General features: G+C 36.8%; 1 protein-coding gene across 6 annotated transcripts in view; it reads right to left on the reverse strand.

Annotated features, from left to right (window-relative positions):
• Nucleotides 1-818: 818 nt before the first annotated feature.
• The window catches only part of GTDC1 (glycosyltransferase like domain containing 1), a 262,957-nt gene continuing 250,546 nt past the window's right edge, over nucleotides 819-13,229 (reverse strand). For 5 of the 6 annotated variants that reach the window (XM_034785559.1, XM_034785557.1, XM_034785556.1 and 2 more), the window contains 3 exons: nucleotides 11,765-11,835; nucleotides 10,984-11,075; nucleotides 819-2,098 (listed from right to left, as the gene is read on the reverse strand). In XM_034785559.1, coding sequence (XP_034641450.1) covers nucleotides 2,015-2,098; nucleotides 10,984-11,075; nucleotides 11,765-11,835 — 247 coding nt within the window. In that variant the 3' untranslated portion in view covers nucleotides 819-2,014. Of the gene's footprint in view, nucleotides 2,099-10,559; nucleotides 10,590-10,983; nucleotides 11,076-11,764; nucleotides 11,836-13,229 lie in introns of all 6 variants that reach the window. The other variant, XM_034785558.1, reaches the window with a different exon arrangement.

The raw sequence follows: 13,229 nt of genomic DNA on the forward strand, positions 1-13,229 counted from the left end.
TTAACCATGCCATGCCTCAATTTCCCCATCTAAAATACTTATTTGCCTCCACATGGATGTTGTGACATTTAATATTTGCAGAAATACTCAGATGAGAAGTACTATACAAGTGCAAAGTAGTAGTATTGCTTATGTGCAGCAACATCTGGACTGACTGTCAGGATGAAATAACAGCTTTAACTGTTGCATTACATTTCTAGTGGTCAGTTTAAAGCTGAAGTTTGCAGTAATTTTAGTGTATGTACCAATAGGGAGAAGCAAATATACATGCACAGATGATTATTGTCCTATTACATTTTTTCAGTATCAGTAAAACATCACAATGTTTACAAGTGACCCATCAGAATGTCATGTAATAATTTCCCTGATCAACAAAAAGCAATCATGGAATACTGGTATGCGTATAGTATCTTTCACACTGTAAAAGCTGAGACCACTACACTGCTTGATGGTATAACAAAATAGATTAACTATCACTTCCGAGTTGTAAGTTCAGACTTCACAAGTATGGATAATAGAGAATGTTTAAGAAAGAAACATATTACTCAGTACATTCCTCTCTGAATGGCAGGAACTGGGGTGTACTGTGGAATTGGGGGAAACACTAGCAAACCTAAAGAAGAAAACTCAATTAGTATTCAGGTGATAGAGGCTTTTTTGGAGGTGGGGGAAGAGAAGCTATCTTGCCCCAAACTAGGGAAGTTGAAAGCTTATTTGTCAATTAAGAGATGGCAGTGTTAGCAGAGTTTAAACCATAATGACTTACCGAGAGAATTCCTGTTTACCTCTTGCTTCTTCCCAGAACACAGTTGAAAATCTTAGAGTTGTTATAATATTTTATTATCATTTGCAAAACAGATTCTAAATTCATCAGATAAAGACACAATTGTATTCATTGACTCTGTCACAAGGATATGCACAGTGATAAGCATACAGATGGATGTACACACTTATACATGAATGAGATATGCTAATTAAAAATTGCAGTGGGCACTTTATTAAAAATTTATTGTACAATCTAAATCTTCAAAACATTTTACATCAACAAATATAGCAGCCTAATGCTTAGAATCATAAGTGATTTATCTTTAAAAGATTATATTTGTAACTGAATGCAAAGATTTTTGATGAACTGCAGTTACATAAAAACTACTGGTTTTTATTGGAAGTATTTTGACTGTTATCTGTTTGTTCTCCATCCTTGAGAGAAATAAAACAAGTGTTTCAGCTTTCATTTTATCGGATAGATGGCACCATGTAGCATATTTCCCATGCTAGTTTGAATTACAGCTGTTTATCTTGCAGCTTTCTTTAAGATTAATTAAATGCAAATGTAACTGTGAATCATGGGAATACCTGCCAGACCCCTTATTAATACCTTCACTTAAAAACCCTGTGCCAGAGAGTTATTAATTTGCAAAAAGAAAAGTGCTTTGCCTACAAACAATTCGTAGATGGCTGCCCAATTAGTCCAGTAGCACTCTGATCCTCCTTTCAGGCCCTGTGGCCCTTTGAGGACACAATAAGGCTCCAATGATAACCTGGCAACCTAGGTAGAAACCCAGCCAAGTGTGAGCGTTTGAAGCTGCAGTTTGGCTGCCATCATGTCGGCAAAAAGAAAGAATTCAGGCACCATGTCATCCAGTACAAAGGATAAAAACAGATTCAACCGGAAATTCAATGTGGCACCACATATGGGATACATGAGTGCGGTTATACAACAAGCCACATATTTTTTTTGAACAGTCTCCTGCATGTGATGCCGAGGACATGTGTAACCATCATAACGTCTCTAGGAATCTGTATTTAATTTGAGTTGGGGTGGTGGCAGGGATTGGAGATCTGAAGCCGCCACAGGTTTGTGGCAGATGGCTCTGTGTCAGCTATGACAAGCAGCCAGGCTCAGCTTCCTCTGCAGATTTTCTTTTCTCTCTGATCAGGTAAATATGGGCACACTCTGGAAAGTTCTACAGATTCTGCCTTAGGCTGCAAGTTTGTGACTTAGCCCCATCTGTCACAAATCTTCCCTAGGTTCTGTTGTGAGCAGAGACCTGAATTTACCACGTAGTGCTGCCCAAGAAAACTGATCCATCTCACCCTATGAGAAAAAGAAAAGGATTCAAATGAAGGAACACGAGCTGCTAAAACACAAAAGAGCTGTCCTTAGTGTGAACAAAACAACATAAATGCTTTATTAATATAGAACTATTTCATTTCTTCAGAGGTAGATTCTGAAGTAGTGCAGATAGTATAAGTACTACTGTAAACCAGGGTCAGAAAATCCTGCCCTCTGATTGGATCAAAGTATTAGACTCCCAATCTTAGGATGGAACAATTTTGTAAACAAGTGCTGTTTGCTGCAAACACCTCGCCTGATATCAGCACGTTGCTGCACCTATGAGGCTTCATGTCTGACCGAGAACTTTTTAAATCGGAACAAAACCAGAAGAGATGCTTAAGTGATGATTTCATTTCCTCCCCCCAGAAACAAACTTCATTTTTAAAGGGACAGTCACAGGTGAAGCATCACTCTACCAAAAGTAGGAACTGTGCAGTTTGTTTTAAGAATGGTGCAATCATGAGTTTTAGCACAACTTGATTTACAAATATGCTTATTTTTAATGTTCACTTTCTATTAAATAATGTAAACAACAGGGGCTGGAAAGTCCGGAAGACTAAGAAAGGGATATGATGCCTGCTGTTCACCTAAGCCACTGGTTCAAATCTGATCCAGGTCAGTAGTGACTCAGTTACTGATTTTTTTTTTAATGATCTACAGGAAATTATTTGGCAGTCTCAGTTTATTTGCTATTAGACTAGTATTCATGCCAACAAACAACTGTAAGTGTGGTTGGCAGTCTCAGCAGAGGTGCTGCCAAGGACTGAATGGGCAGGAAGACCAGACTCTCTCTCCCACCTTTAGACAGGGCAGACCATGGCAGGGGCATTATATGGAAGTTTATTGTGTGTTGTGTTACTATCAGTTCTGTGGATGGAAGACTTCAGTCTCCAGTATTTTTAATCTATAATTTTTCACATGCCCTAAACTCAATTTAAATATTTTTTGAAGTAAAATTGGCAGGACTGAGTAGCAGTAATGTGGATACTAGTCCTGATTTGACCAGATTAGTCCTGATTTTTTGGCCTTTATTTCATAACAACCTGCCATAGGATACAAATAAATTATAATGTCTTTCTCCATTGTGTGTACATCAGTGGAAGTGTGTTTGGGTTTTATGGTGTTCTGATAAGCCATTACCATTACACAACTGAATATTTGTGTGGTTTTTGTTTGTTTGTATAAAACTGCAAAGGCTCTCACTGGTTGTTATTCAAAGGAGTGGAATATAAGTCAACCAAAAGTTCCTAAACCACCAATGGCTGAGTTGGGGGGGGGGGGGGGGGAGGCAGGAAGAATCGGTACACTTCCAAGCTCCACCCACCAAACAAGCTCCTCCCACTGGAGGCATGAAAACAAGATTTCACTAGCAGAAGAGTAATTTTCCATAAAACAATGGACTCCCTTCTTTCTTGTATGATTTTATCAACAATGAAATAATTAACATTGCCACTTAAACTATCATCATTAGACTTCAGAGTTAACATTTCATTCAAATTAAGAGTGCCATTTCACCCTATTCTCAGAGCAATTACTTCAGGATATCTGCAGATTCAGGTAGACAGCGCAGCATCAGTTTTTTGCTCCATTAACATTTTTAAGATTATCTTTGCAACCATAAGAACTAAAGTTGATTTAATAGGAAGCTGACATTGGGAGCACAATATGCCAACATTCAAGAAAACAGCAGTTCACTAAACCACTTTGAACTGGCTCAGTTCAAACCCTGTAAACCACCTTGTCCTCTTTTTTAAAGTAACAATTAGGTTGAGACGAATCTAAGAGGACAAACTTGACCAATGCAGTAATTACCTTTGGAACTCAACATTCAAATACACCAAATGCTTTTGGAAACAAGCGTTCAAATACTGGGTCTGTGACTTGGCTGTTTTTTGAGGCATGAGGCTAACTGCCTTAAGCCATCTGAGAAGTACACCAGACATCTTCCATTGTTCAAACCAGCATGGCTTGTAATTCTTTGCTCATTAATTTTAACATTTCCTTCTTTTCTCCACGTTTTAACAATCAATTTTAAGGTGCAGGGTGATGCATCGTCTGTTCCCTGCTATTGTTATAATATAAAATACTTTTAAATCAGAATAACAATATCACAGATAATAAATAAAACCACCTGGAATTAAAAAGTAGCCTGTCTATCCGACACAATCCAAATGACATGACTTTGTGTGAATCACCTTTCCTTGCTTGTTTGTATATTTCTAACAAGGAAGGCAATGGAACATCTAAGTAACTGAGAAACTAAAGACAAGTCTTATCTCACCAATCTATTAGAATTCTTTGAATGTGACATTAAAGTAATGGAAAGGGAGAACCAAGTAGATATAAAATTTACTTAGTCCTGGTCTACACTGGGGAGGTATCGGGGGGAAAGATCTAAGTTACGCAACTTCAGCTACATGAATAATGTAGCTGAAGTTGACGTACTTAGATCTACTTATCGCGGCGTCTTCACTGCGGTAAGTCGACTGCTGATGCTTCCCCGTCGACTCTGCCTGCGCCTCTGGCTCCAGTGGTTTACCAGAGTCGATGGGAGAGCACTCAGCGGTCGATTTATCGCTTCTTCACTAGATGCGATAAATCGACCCCTGCTGGATCGATCGCTCTGGAGGTAAGTGTAGACATGCCCCTAGACTTTGACAAAGCTGCTCACAAAAAGTTACTGAAGAAATTAAGTAATCATGGGGTCAGAGGCAAAGTGTGGTCATGAATCAAAAAATAGCTATGAGACAGGAGACAAAAGATCAATTTTTGTCACAGCAAAAGATAGCACCGGGTTTTCTCAAAGTTCCATATTACGTCTGATGTTATTTAACACTTATTATTTCTTTATTAATCTTGTGAAGGTGGTGAGTAGTGAGGTAGCAAAATTTGCAGATGACACAAAATTAATTAGAAGACTATGAGGAACTACAGAGGGATTTAACTAGGCTAGGTGAATAGATAACATGATGGTAGAAGTTCATTATTGATAAATGCAAAATAGTGCACATGAGATAGAATTATTTGAACTACACATACACCTCACAGGGTTCTAAATTAACTTTATCAGCTCAGGAAAAAGGATGTGGTGAACATTGCGGACTGCTCATTAAAGACCTCTGAATGTTCAGCTATGGTCAAAAAACTAACAAGATATTTGGATGCATGAAGAATGGTATGGAAAATAATACAGAACATGTTGTAATGCCATTGTATTAACTGATTACATGGTTTCATCTGGAATACTGTGTGTAGTACTGGTCATCCCATTTCAAAAAGGATTGAAAAGATTGGCATTATTTACAAATAATGTAATAATAGGAGACAAATAAGAATGGACATGTGTATATATATATATATATATATATATAAAATGGATGTCATAGAGAAGTGAGATTGGAGGCGTTTATTTTCCCTGTCTCAACACAAAAACAAGGGGACATTCACTAAAATTGAAAGGTGGGAAACTTCAAAACTAATAAAAGGAAATACTTTTTCACTCAACGTATCCTTATACTGTGGAACTCATCGCCATAAGATGTAGCAAGATTCTAAGAGTAATTGGATGTTTATTCAGATAACAGTAATATCCAGAATTATAATAGTAAATTAGGCTAGGTCTACACTACCCGCCTGAATCGGCGGGTAGAAATCGACCTCTCGGGGATCGATTTATCGCGTCCCGTCGGGACGCGACAATCGATCCCCGAATCGACGCTCTTACTCCACCAGCGGAGGTGAGAGTAAGCGCCGTCGACAGAAAGCCGCAGAAGTCGATTTTGCCGCCGTCCTCACAGCGGGGTAAGTCGGCTGCGATACGTCGAATTCAGCTACGCTATTCACGTAGCTGAATTTGCGTATCTTAAATCGACTCCCCCCTGTAGTGTAGATGTACCCATAGAGTTTTGGGAAGGGACATAAAACCTCATGTTCCAGGGTTTAAGCAAATCTCTAACTATTAGAGATTAGTATGACACCTTGCGTGGGAATGTCACATGTAGATTATTCCACATCTGCCTATGGTGGGGTTCTTAGACTTTCTCAGGCATCCAGTGCTGGATGGTTTGAAGACAGGATACTGGACTAGATGGACCATAGATCTGATCCAATATTGCAGTTCCTATGTTCATAACAGGACAGTTTCTTCTTCGCCTTTATGTGGGTGAGCAATTTATTTTTTCGTGGGGGAGGGGAGGAGTGATTAAGGAGTAAAGCTTTCCCATGCTCTTGGATGACCTGTATAAGAACTGCATAGAACTGCAAGTCTCTGCTCTCCAGTGCTACTCTTCTGGGGGGGGTGAATGACACCCCAAAAAGAGCAAGAACAGCCCACACCATGCTCATAGCAATGAAATTAGCCAGCTGTGCACTGGAGAGGGCAGGTAGATGTTGCACTCTGTGCAGGTGTGTGACTGGTTTTTGTGCACTTCCTGGCACTCCCTCTAAGCCCGCTCAGACTGCAACACCAACCTATGCCTAATTAGGAGAGCTGGTTGGGAAATGGTTTTTGAGATTTCAACAATTTTTTCTGACTTAAATTAGGACAAAGAAAAAAACCTCAGAAATTTTCATGGAACTGAAATCGTGAAATATTTCATTCTAGAAACAATATATGCTCATAAGGAACCCTGGCTGTCTGCCTGGCAGGCTGCAGAACAGGTAGGGACCCTGGAAGCCCTGGCAGCTGCTGAAACTGATATGCCCATTACAGTGTTAAAACTGAACAGACTCTTGGTGTCAAGTGAACAAGAGACTGACCAGTTTCACCACTGGGCAGCAGTAAAACTGACAAGAATCATGTCAGACCAGTTTCTAGTCGGCAGCTTCCAGGGCTTGCAGAGGCTCCAGCTCCATATCAGCCAGGCTAGTAGGCTGCCAGAGCCGATGTGTTCTTGGTAGCCTGCATGGGAGGTTGAAAGGGAACTGGGAGTCTGGAAACCCGGAAAGTGCAAGCTTTGAGGTTCTGTGGTCCATCAGAAATTTGTCAAAATCAAACCATTTCCAAAAACCAGTTCATTTTCGATTAATTGGCAAATCCTGACTAAAAATGATTAATCAGATTTTTTTCCGATTAGTTCTACTAAATAGCATGATTTGAGCAGCAGTGTGGTGCTTTAAAAGGACCAGGTATTGGGGTCCCTACCAGTACTGGGCAGATGGACCAGTACTACTCGGTTTTATGCTGCCTCGTTTACTTAGTGTTTTGCATGACCTGTAAATTACTGAGGGCAGGGGAAGGAGGCATGACTGGAATCTTACTTACTTAAACTGGTTTCACACCAGTGAAATGCCACTGACTTCAGTGGAGGTACTCTTGATTTAAACTGGTGTAAATGAGATAAAAATCAGGTAATGTGTCTTTTCATATGTATATAATGTACTCTTGTGGTGTTACAGAAATAATAATAGTAATATCAGAAAATGGGCCAAATTCTGCTCTCAGTTAAACTGATATATGAATGAATTTGCCTGTATGAGCTGAAGTTGATAGAAAGCCTGGCTGGGCTCATTAAGCTGGCATTGGGAGCTGATGCACCATTGTTATGAGTTTAGTTCTGACTGTGAGTGTACTGGCTTAGAATACACAAAAACAAAGACCAACTTTTAGCTAAATAAAACTAGAGCAGAGCAAATAATTGATCCATTATTTTTTGACACAACTATCCCCTCTTCATCTGTTAATCAATTGTGGGATGGAGCATTCAAGTTAAAATGAGCTTTCAGTGCCATTAAAGTATAAAGGGTAAACAGTGTGTACCATGAAAAGTCCTTATTAGGTACTTACGGTACTTATGTATGTTTTAAAAATACTATAAATATGTATTTATGTAATATACAGTTCACTGTTACAGTCTATTGTGTTAGCTTGTTCACTTGCATGGTATTGGAGGGGAGATTGCTTGTTTGAACTTCCATTAACACAAATAGTGACACTCCAGGCCTTGTGTTCTGGTAGATATCAGCTTTACTTGGGCATTCAGAGGTACTTGGCTTCACTTTATACTTCACAGTGCACCCAGGACTTAGTCACAACACAGCCTTTGGTGTCCTACATTTTTTAAGTTGATTGCCTTTTTTGTAACAAGTATCATTCTATCTTCCTTTGCCTCTAACTTTATAAGTTGGCACAACCACTGCATATAATCGACAGAATAATGCAGTAATGTATTTGACTTCTTTCGATACTCTTAATAAATACAATGGCAACAAAAATAAGCAGAAAATGTAAGCAAAGGCTTATTTCTATTTCAAGACTTATGAAAAAATGTCTAAAATGTAAAGGAAAAATATTCTTTTTGCCTTTATAGAGTTTTTATGTCTCTTTGTAGGAACAGACAGTTGTATTTTGAACTTCTAGTAATGGAGCATGCCAGAAAAGGTTATGAAAGAAGAAAAAAGGAGCAAGTTGCCATATCAGATCTCTTTTCTCTCTTTCCCTGTATCTCTACTGTACATACTGTATATGGATTCCTAAATGTAAAGCAACTAATATCTGTGAATAAGCTTGTGTATGCCCCAGATGAGTTCACCGCTGAGGTATTGTTTACTGCTAGTTTCAACTGTCTGAAGAAGTATTTCATTTACAACACATTTCTAAGTGGATATTCTTACAGAACCTTTTAATGGTAGTTTATTTGCAAAATAAACAATTCTTGTATATTTGGGGCTATGTGTATTCACATTCTCAGAGCCTGCTCCAAAGCCCATTAAAGTCAAAGGGAATCTTTGTACTGACTGTCACGGGCTTTGGATCAAGCTCTGGTTTTGTAATTCTAAAATGATTTTTTCCCAGTCCTTCCAATGCTACTTGTTTCAAAAACTACTACAAATGCTTAAAACTTGCAAATACTCAGTTGCAGGGTTAATAATGTGCAACTCGAAGTGATGTGATAAACTGCTCCATTTCTGTGGTGGCACTTTACTTGTAACTCATTCACCAAGGAGTGTGGTTTTTTTTTTTTTTTTTTTCCCAAAAGGAGGCACTGGACGTAAATGAAGCATTTTGCTTATGGGGCTGTGCACACATTCCTCTCTGCACCATACTTTGATATCATACCCTTTTAGTATCAATGTTTATTCTGCCACTATTTCCATTTTCAGCATCCTAGCATTCCCTTTATGCAGGAGCTAGGGATCCATATGCATAAGGTAGATCCATGTGAAAGAAAACTGCTAACTGAACGCAAAAAATTGGGAAATGTCAAGGTAAACATTTAAGAACTGTTTTCTCTTTGAAGTCTCCATGTATAGTACTGACTCAAGAAGTAATGCTGAATACTGGAAGTGTTCAGTCAGCATTTTAAACTATTATGAGCTACCTTCTGAACCATTGCCAAGTTAATAGACAATGAAAGATAATGAGCTTGAAATTGGGTGTTAAATTGCATTTTTGGTTCTCTCCTTTTTTACTTGAAGTTTAACTGTTTCCTGCAGAAACAACATCTTCTTTTGATGTATCATTATGTAAATGACTATTTTTAGGTCACAAAATAAGTCAAACGTACATTCAGGACTAAATTATACCTCCTTCTGCATGGGTGTGCTAAAGGAGGGGAGGGAGCAGGTGATGCATGCATGGAGAGGCCAGACATTTTCTGGTTCACAGTGCAAGGAGCATGGGGATAGGAGGATGAGTGCTTCTGGTAGTATTAGTGGCCCAGGTTAGGAGAGATCTACTTGGCAGGTCCACTACCCGCATGCTGGGGTGGCTACAGAGAAAAAGAGAGCACTTGCTAACCCTGTTGAACAGGTATCACAAGGGGCACCTCTATCCAGGCTCCTCCAGACCTCTAAAGATGTTGGGGAAACTTTTAAAAGTGCTTTTGTGATTTAAGAGTCTAAGTCCCATTGACTTTCAACAGGTCTCAGGCTCCTAAGTGACCTAGATGTTTTTTAAAATGCTACTTGTTATGCCTTTATCACGCTCAGGAAATGTGCTTTGCACCGGTCCCCAGGGCACCCGAGGCTTGTAAGAGCCCTAATTTAGCACTCAGTGTTGTAAATGTTCACATTAGCACATGTAAAAATAATAGCTATGTTATCAAAACATCACCATGTGATAATAGGTTATTAGTGAAATAATGTAAAAATCAGTAATGTTCTACAAACACATAACTAAAGAAAAGTTTAATTACTACCTTGGTGTACAAATGCATCTTAAAAATCTGAAAGCAAGTTTAGCATAGACTAATGGATCAGAATTTTATTGGACATTCCAACAATTTAAAGTTTTATTTCTTTAAAGAAATCATTGCAAAAAATAATGGTGGGATAAATATTAGTAAATGATGCTTTCAGTAAACTTTCTTCTAAATTCTTCATATAAGAAATTAAAAGCACATTAAGAGTTAACTTTTACTTCGTTTAAACTTTTAATACAAAGAGTTAAATATTCACAATAATTGACAAAATAGTTCCAAAAGGGGCAAAAAGAACTTACCTGATGTCATTCACCTCGACTTCTTGAGGACTGCAGATTAAATTATGATAGGAAGGTAGGTTTATCCTCATTAGTATAATTGTAGGATCTTTCTTTTACTTTCCTTTTAAACTAATGAGTTACATTAATCCAGGTTCATTTTTATAAGCCTCTTGGGTCCAAATGTAAAGGACAGTCATTTTAGAAAACAATAAATTTTAAAAAAAGCATGTAGCATGCATTAAGTGTATGTATTTCATAAGACCTAGGTTAATACAACTGGCATCTAGTTTAATTAATCCTTGTTAGTGTAATAACTAATATCCCTCCCTAGCATGTTTCCTTTAAACATTAGTATGTTAATTAAATGTTGTTGTTTTTTTAAGTTTTTTTCTTTGTACTTCAATATGGCATTATATCTTGTAAAACTATTCTGAACAACTACCTTATAGAGATGTTTCCTTACAATATCTGGTCTCTTGCAGAAATTTTGAAGCCTTTTTAAAAGCTGTTCAGGTGTAGAATACAGATATTCAGCTGCAGGAAAAACAGATACATTTTTAATGAAACAAAAACCTCAAAGCACACACTCGATATTAGTCACTTTACTAATTAAAAATGCATATTGCTCTGTGCCGCCTCATGTTTTACATTATTTAAGCATGATTTTATAAGGTTACCTCAGCTCACAAGGATGTTTAATGCTAAATAAGACTGTGTAGTTGTGCTGTTTAGACATCTCCTTTGGGTGATTCAATTACATTATTCTAATGTAACACAATGCATATGTGATACATTTAGTGATGAGATTTTTCAAAGAACTGGTACTATATTAGTGTGTATCCTGTACCACAGTTGCATATTATTAAGTATTAAATGTTTAAATAATTTGGTGTGATTTTCAGGCCTCTATTTTTCTCTCTGTATATCATTAACAAAATCTGCAAGCCATTGCAGCAGCACTGACCTTTTTATAAAAATGTATCATTATGGGTTGTGTATGCTAACAATGAAGAATGCTATTTCAAAACTTGCTTTTGTGTTATCTTGAAAGAACAGATGGTAAATATAAACTTAGTCTAATGTATTAAAACACATAACATTTTCCTTAACACTAACATGTTGGCTTGCCAAATAAACAATTGCTTTTGCTTAAGTTTATTCTCAAACTTTACATGAATCATGTACTACATTTCAACAAAAAGGATGTGCATTAAAGTAACTACCTGGAAATATTTCTGGATACACCAAAGCGTTAGGACATAGTGGATAACAGCCACAATATACAGCTTCTATCCTAAAGATTAAAAATAATAAACAAATACATTAAAAATACATCAGTGAGCCAAAAAACATCTTTTGGTCCAACAGCATTGAAGTTGACTGCATAAAGCAGAAGTAAATCATTTTCCCTGTTCAGCAGTATAATCCTTCTAACTGCCAAAGTTGCTCTTTTTAAAGATAATTTTATTGATCATATGAATTACATAGAACAGAACAGCGAGCATATGTTTTGTTCGCTGAATAAATCAAAGCGCGGCTCTGCATTTTTTTGTTTTTTAAATACTGTTTAACACATTTTATAATCAGCAGACAGACACATGTAACAACATGGTGAAGTATGGACAGCTTTTCTTAATAATGCTGCAGAAAAACAAGGATATTCATGCAATAACAATTACCTGGCATAAAGTGTTTTGTTCTTAAACTATAGGAATTCAAACGTTACACTTAAACATTGTCTAAGAAAAGTGCCAAGATGTTGGGACATCTTCTTTTTATACACATGCTTCAGATCATGTGATTCAGGACACAAAATTTGTATTTTTTAAATAAATACTGTCAAGAACCTTTTGCCAAAACATTTAGTGGTTTATACTGTTGTTTTCTTGAGGAATAATTTACATAACCTTCCATAATATCAAACCTAAATATTTTATAATTGCAAAAGAATGTCAGAAAGTTATCAAATAGCAAATATAAAGAGAAATTATCATGTTTATATTTGCATTTTGATAACTGAACAGGTTAAAGTGCTGAGTATTTAACTTATTCCTTCTGCACAATGACCACTGATCTGACATATAATAAACTTTGAAGATACAACTGTAATTTCTGTTGGCCAGAAATTACACAGTGAAATTCAAAGCACTTTTAAAAATATGTTTATTTTATGAATGTCTTTGAATATATCCAACATGCTGACCAAAGAAGAACTTTATTTTTAACTTCAGCTTATTTCCTCGTCTTGTCAACGATCACTTTTTCAAATTTATAATGACAAAACAAATGCATTTTAATGTATTTCTGCGCATTTTGTTTTTATTTTATTACATTCGCCTAACCTGGCTCAGAAATAATTGTTTCCTTTTGTCCTGCTAAGTTTTGGGGGGAAAAGAAAGAGTTTTGTTTTAAATCTGTCCTTAGCCTTAGAAGGACCAAGATACACATTTCCTCTCAAATACTTAGCAAGGTATTAATAGCTAATTTTGTCATAATAAACTTTAAATAATTGTAATTTCATGCTTTTTTTAAACAACATGCATTTCAAATTGCATTTTAAACATTAACAAAAATTTCAAAGTGTTCAAAGTCTACAACTATATTTTTTTATTAAAGGAAAATGTTTCTAGTATGTGATTTACTTGATAATTTTTCAGTTCTTAAATGTTGTGTCAGATATCAAAACAA

This window comes from Trachemys scripta, chromosome 11 (assembly GCF_013100865.1).
Source record: "Trachemys scripta elegans isolate TJP31775 chromosome 11, CAS_Tse_1.0, whole genome shotgun sequence".
In the NCBI taxonomy this organism is placed as follows: domain Eukaryota; kingdom Metazoa; phylum Chordata; order Testudines; family Emydidae; genus Trachemys; species Trachemys scripta.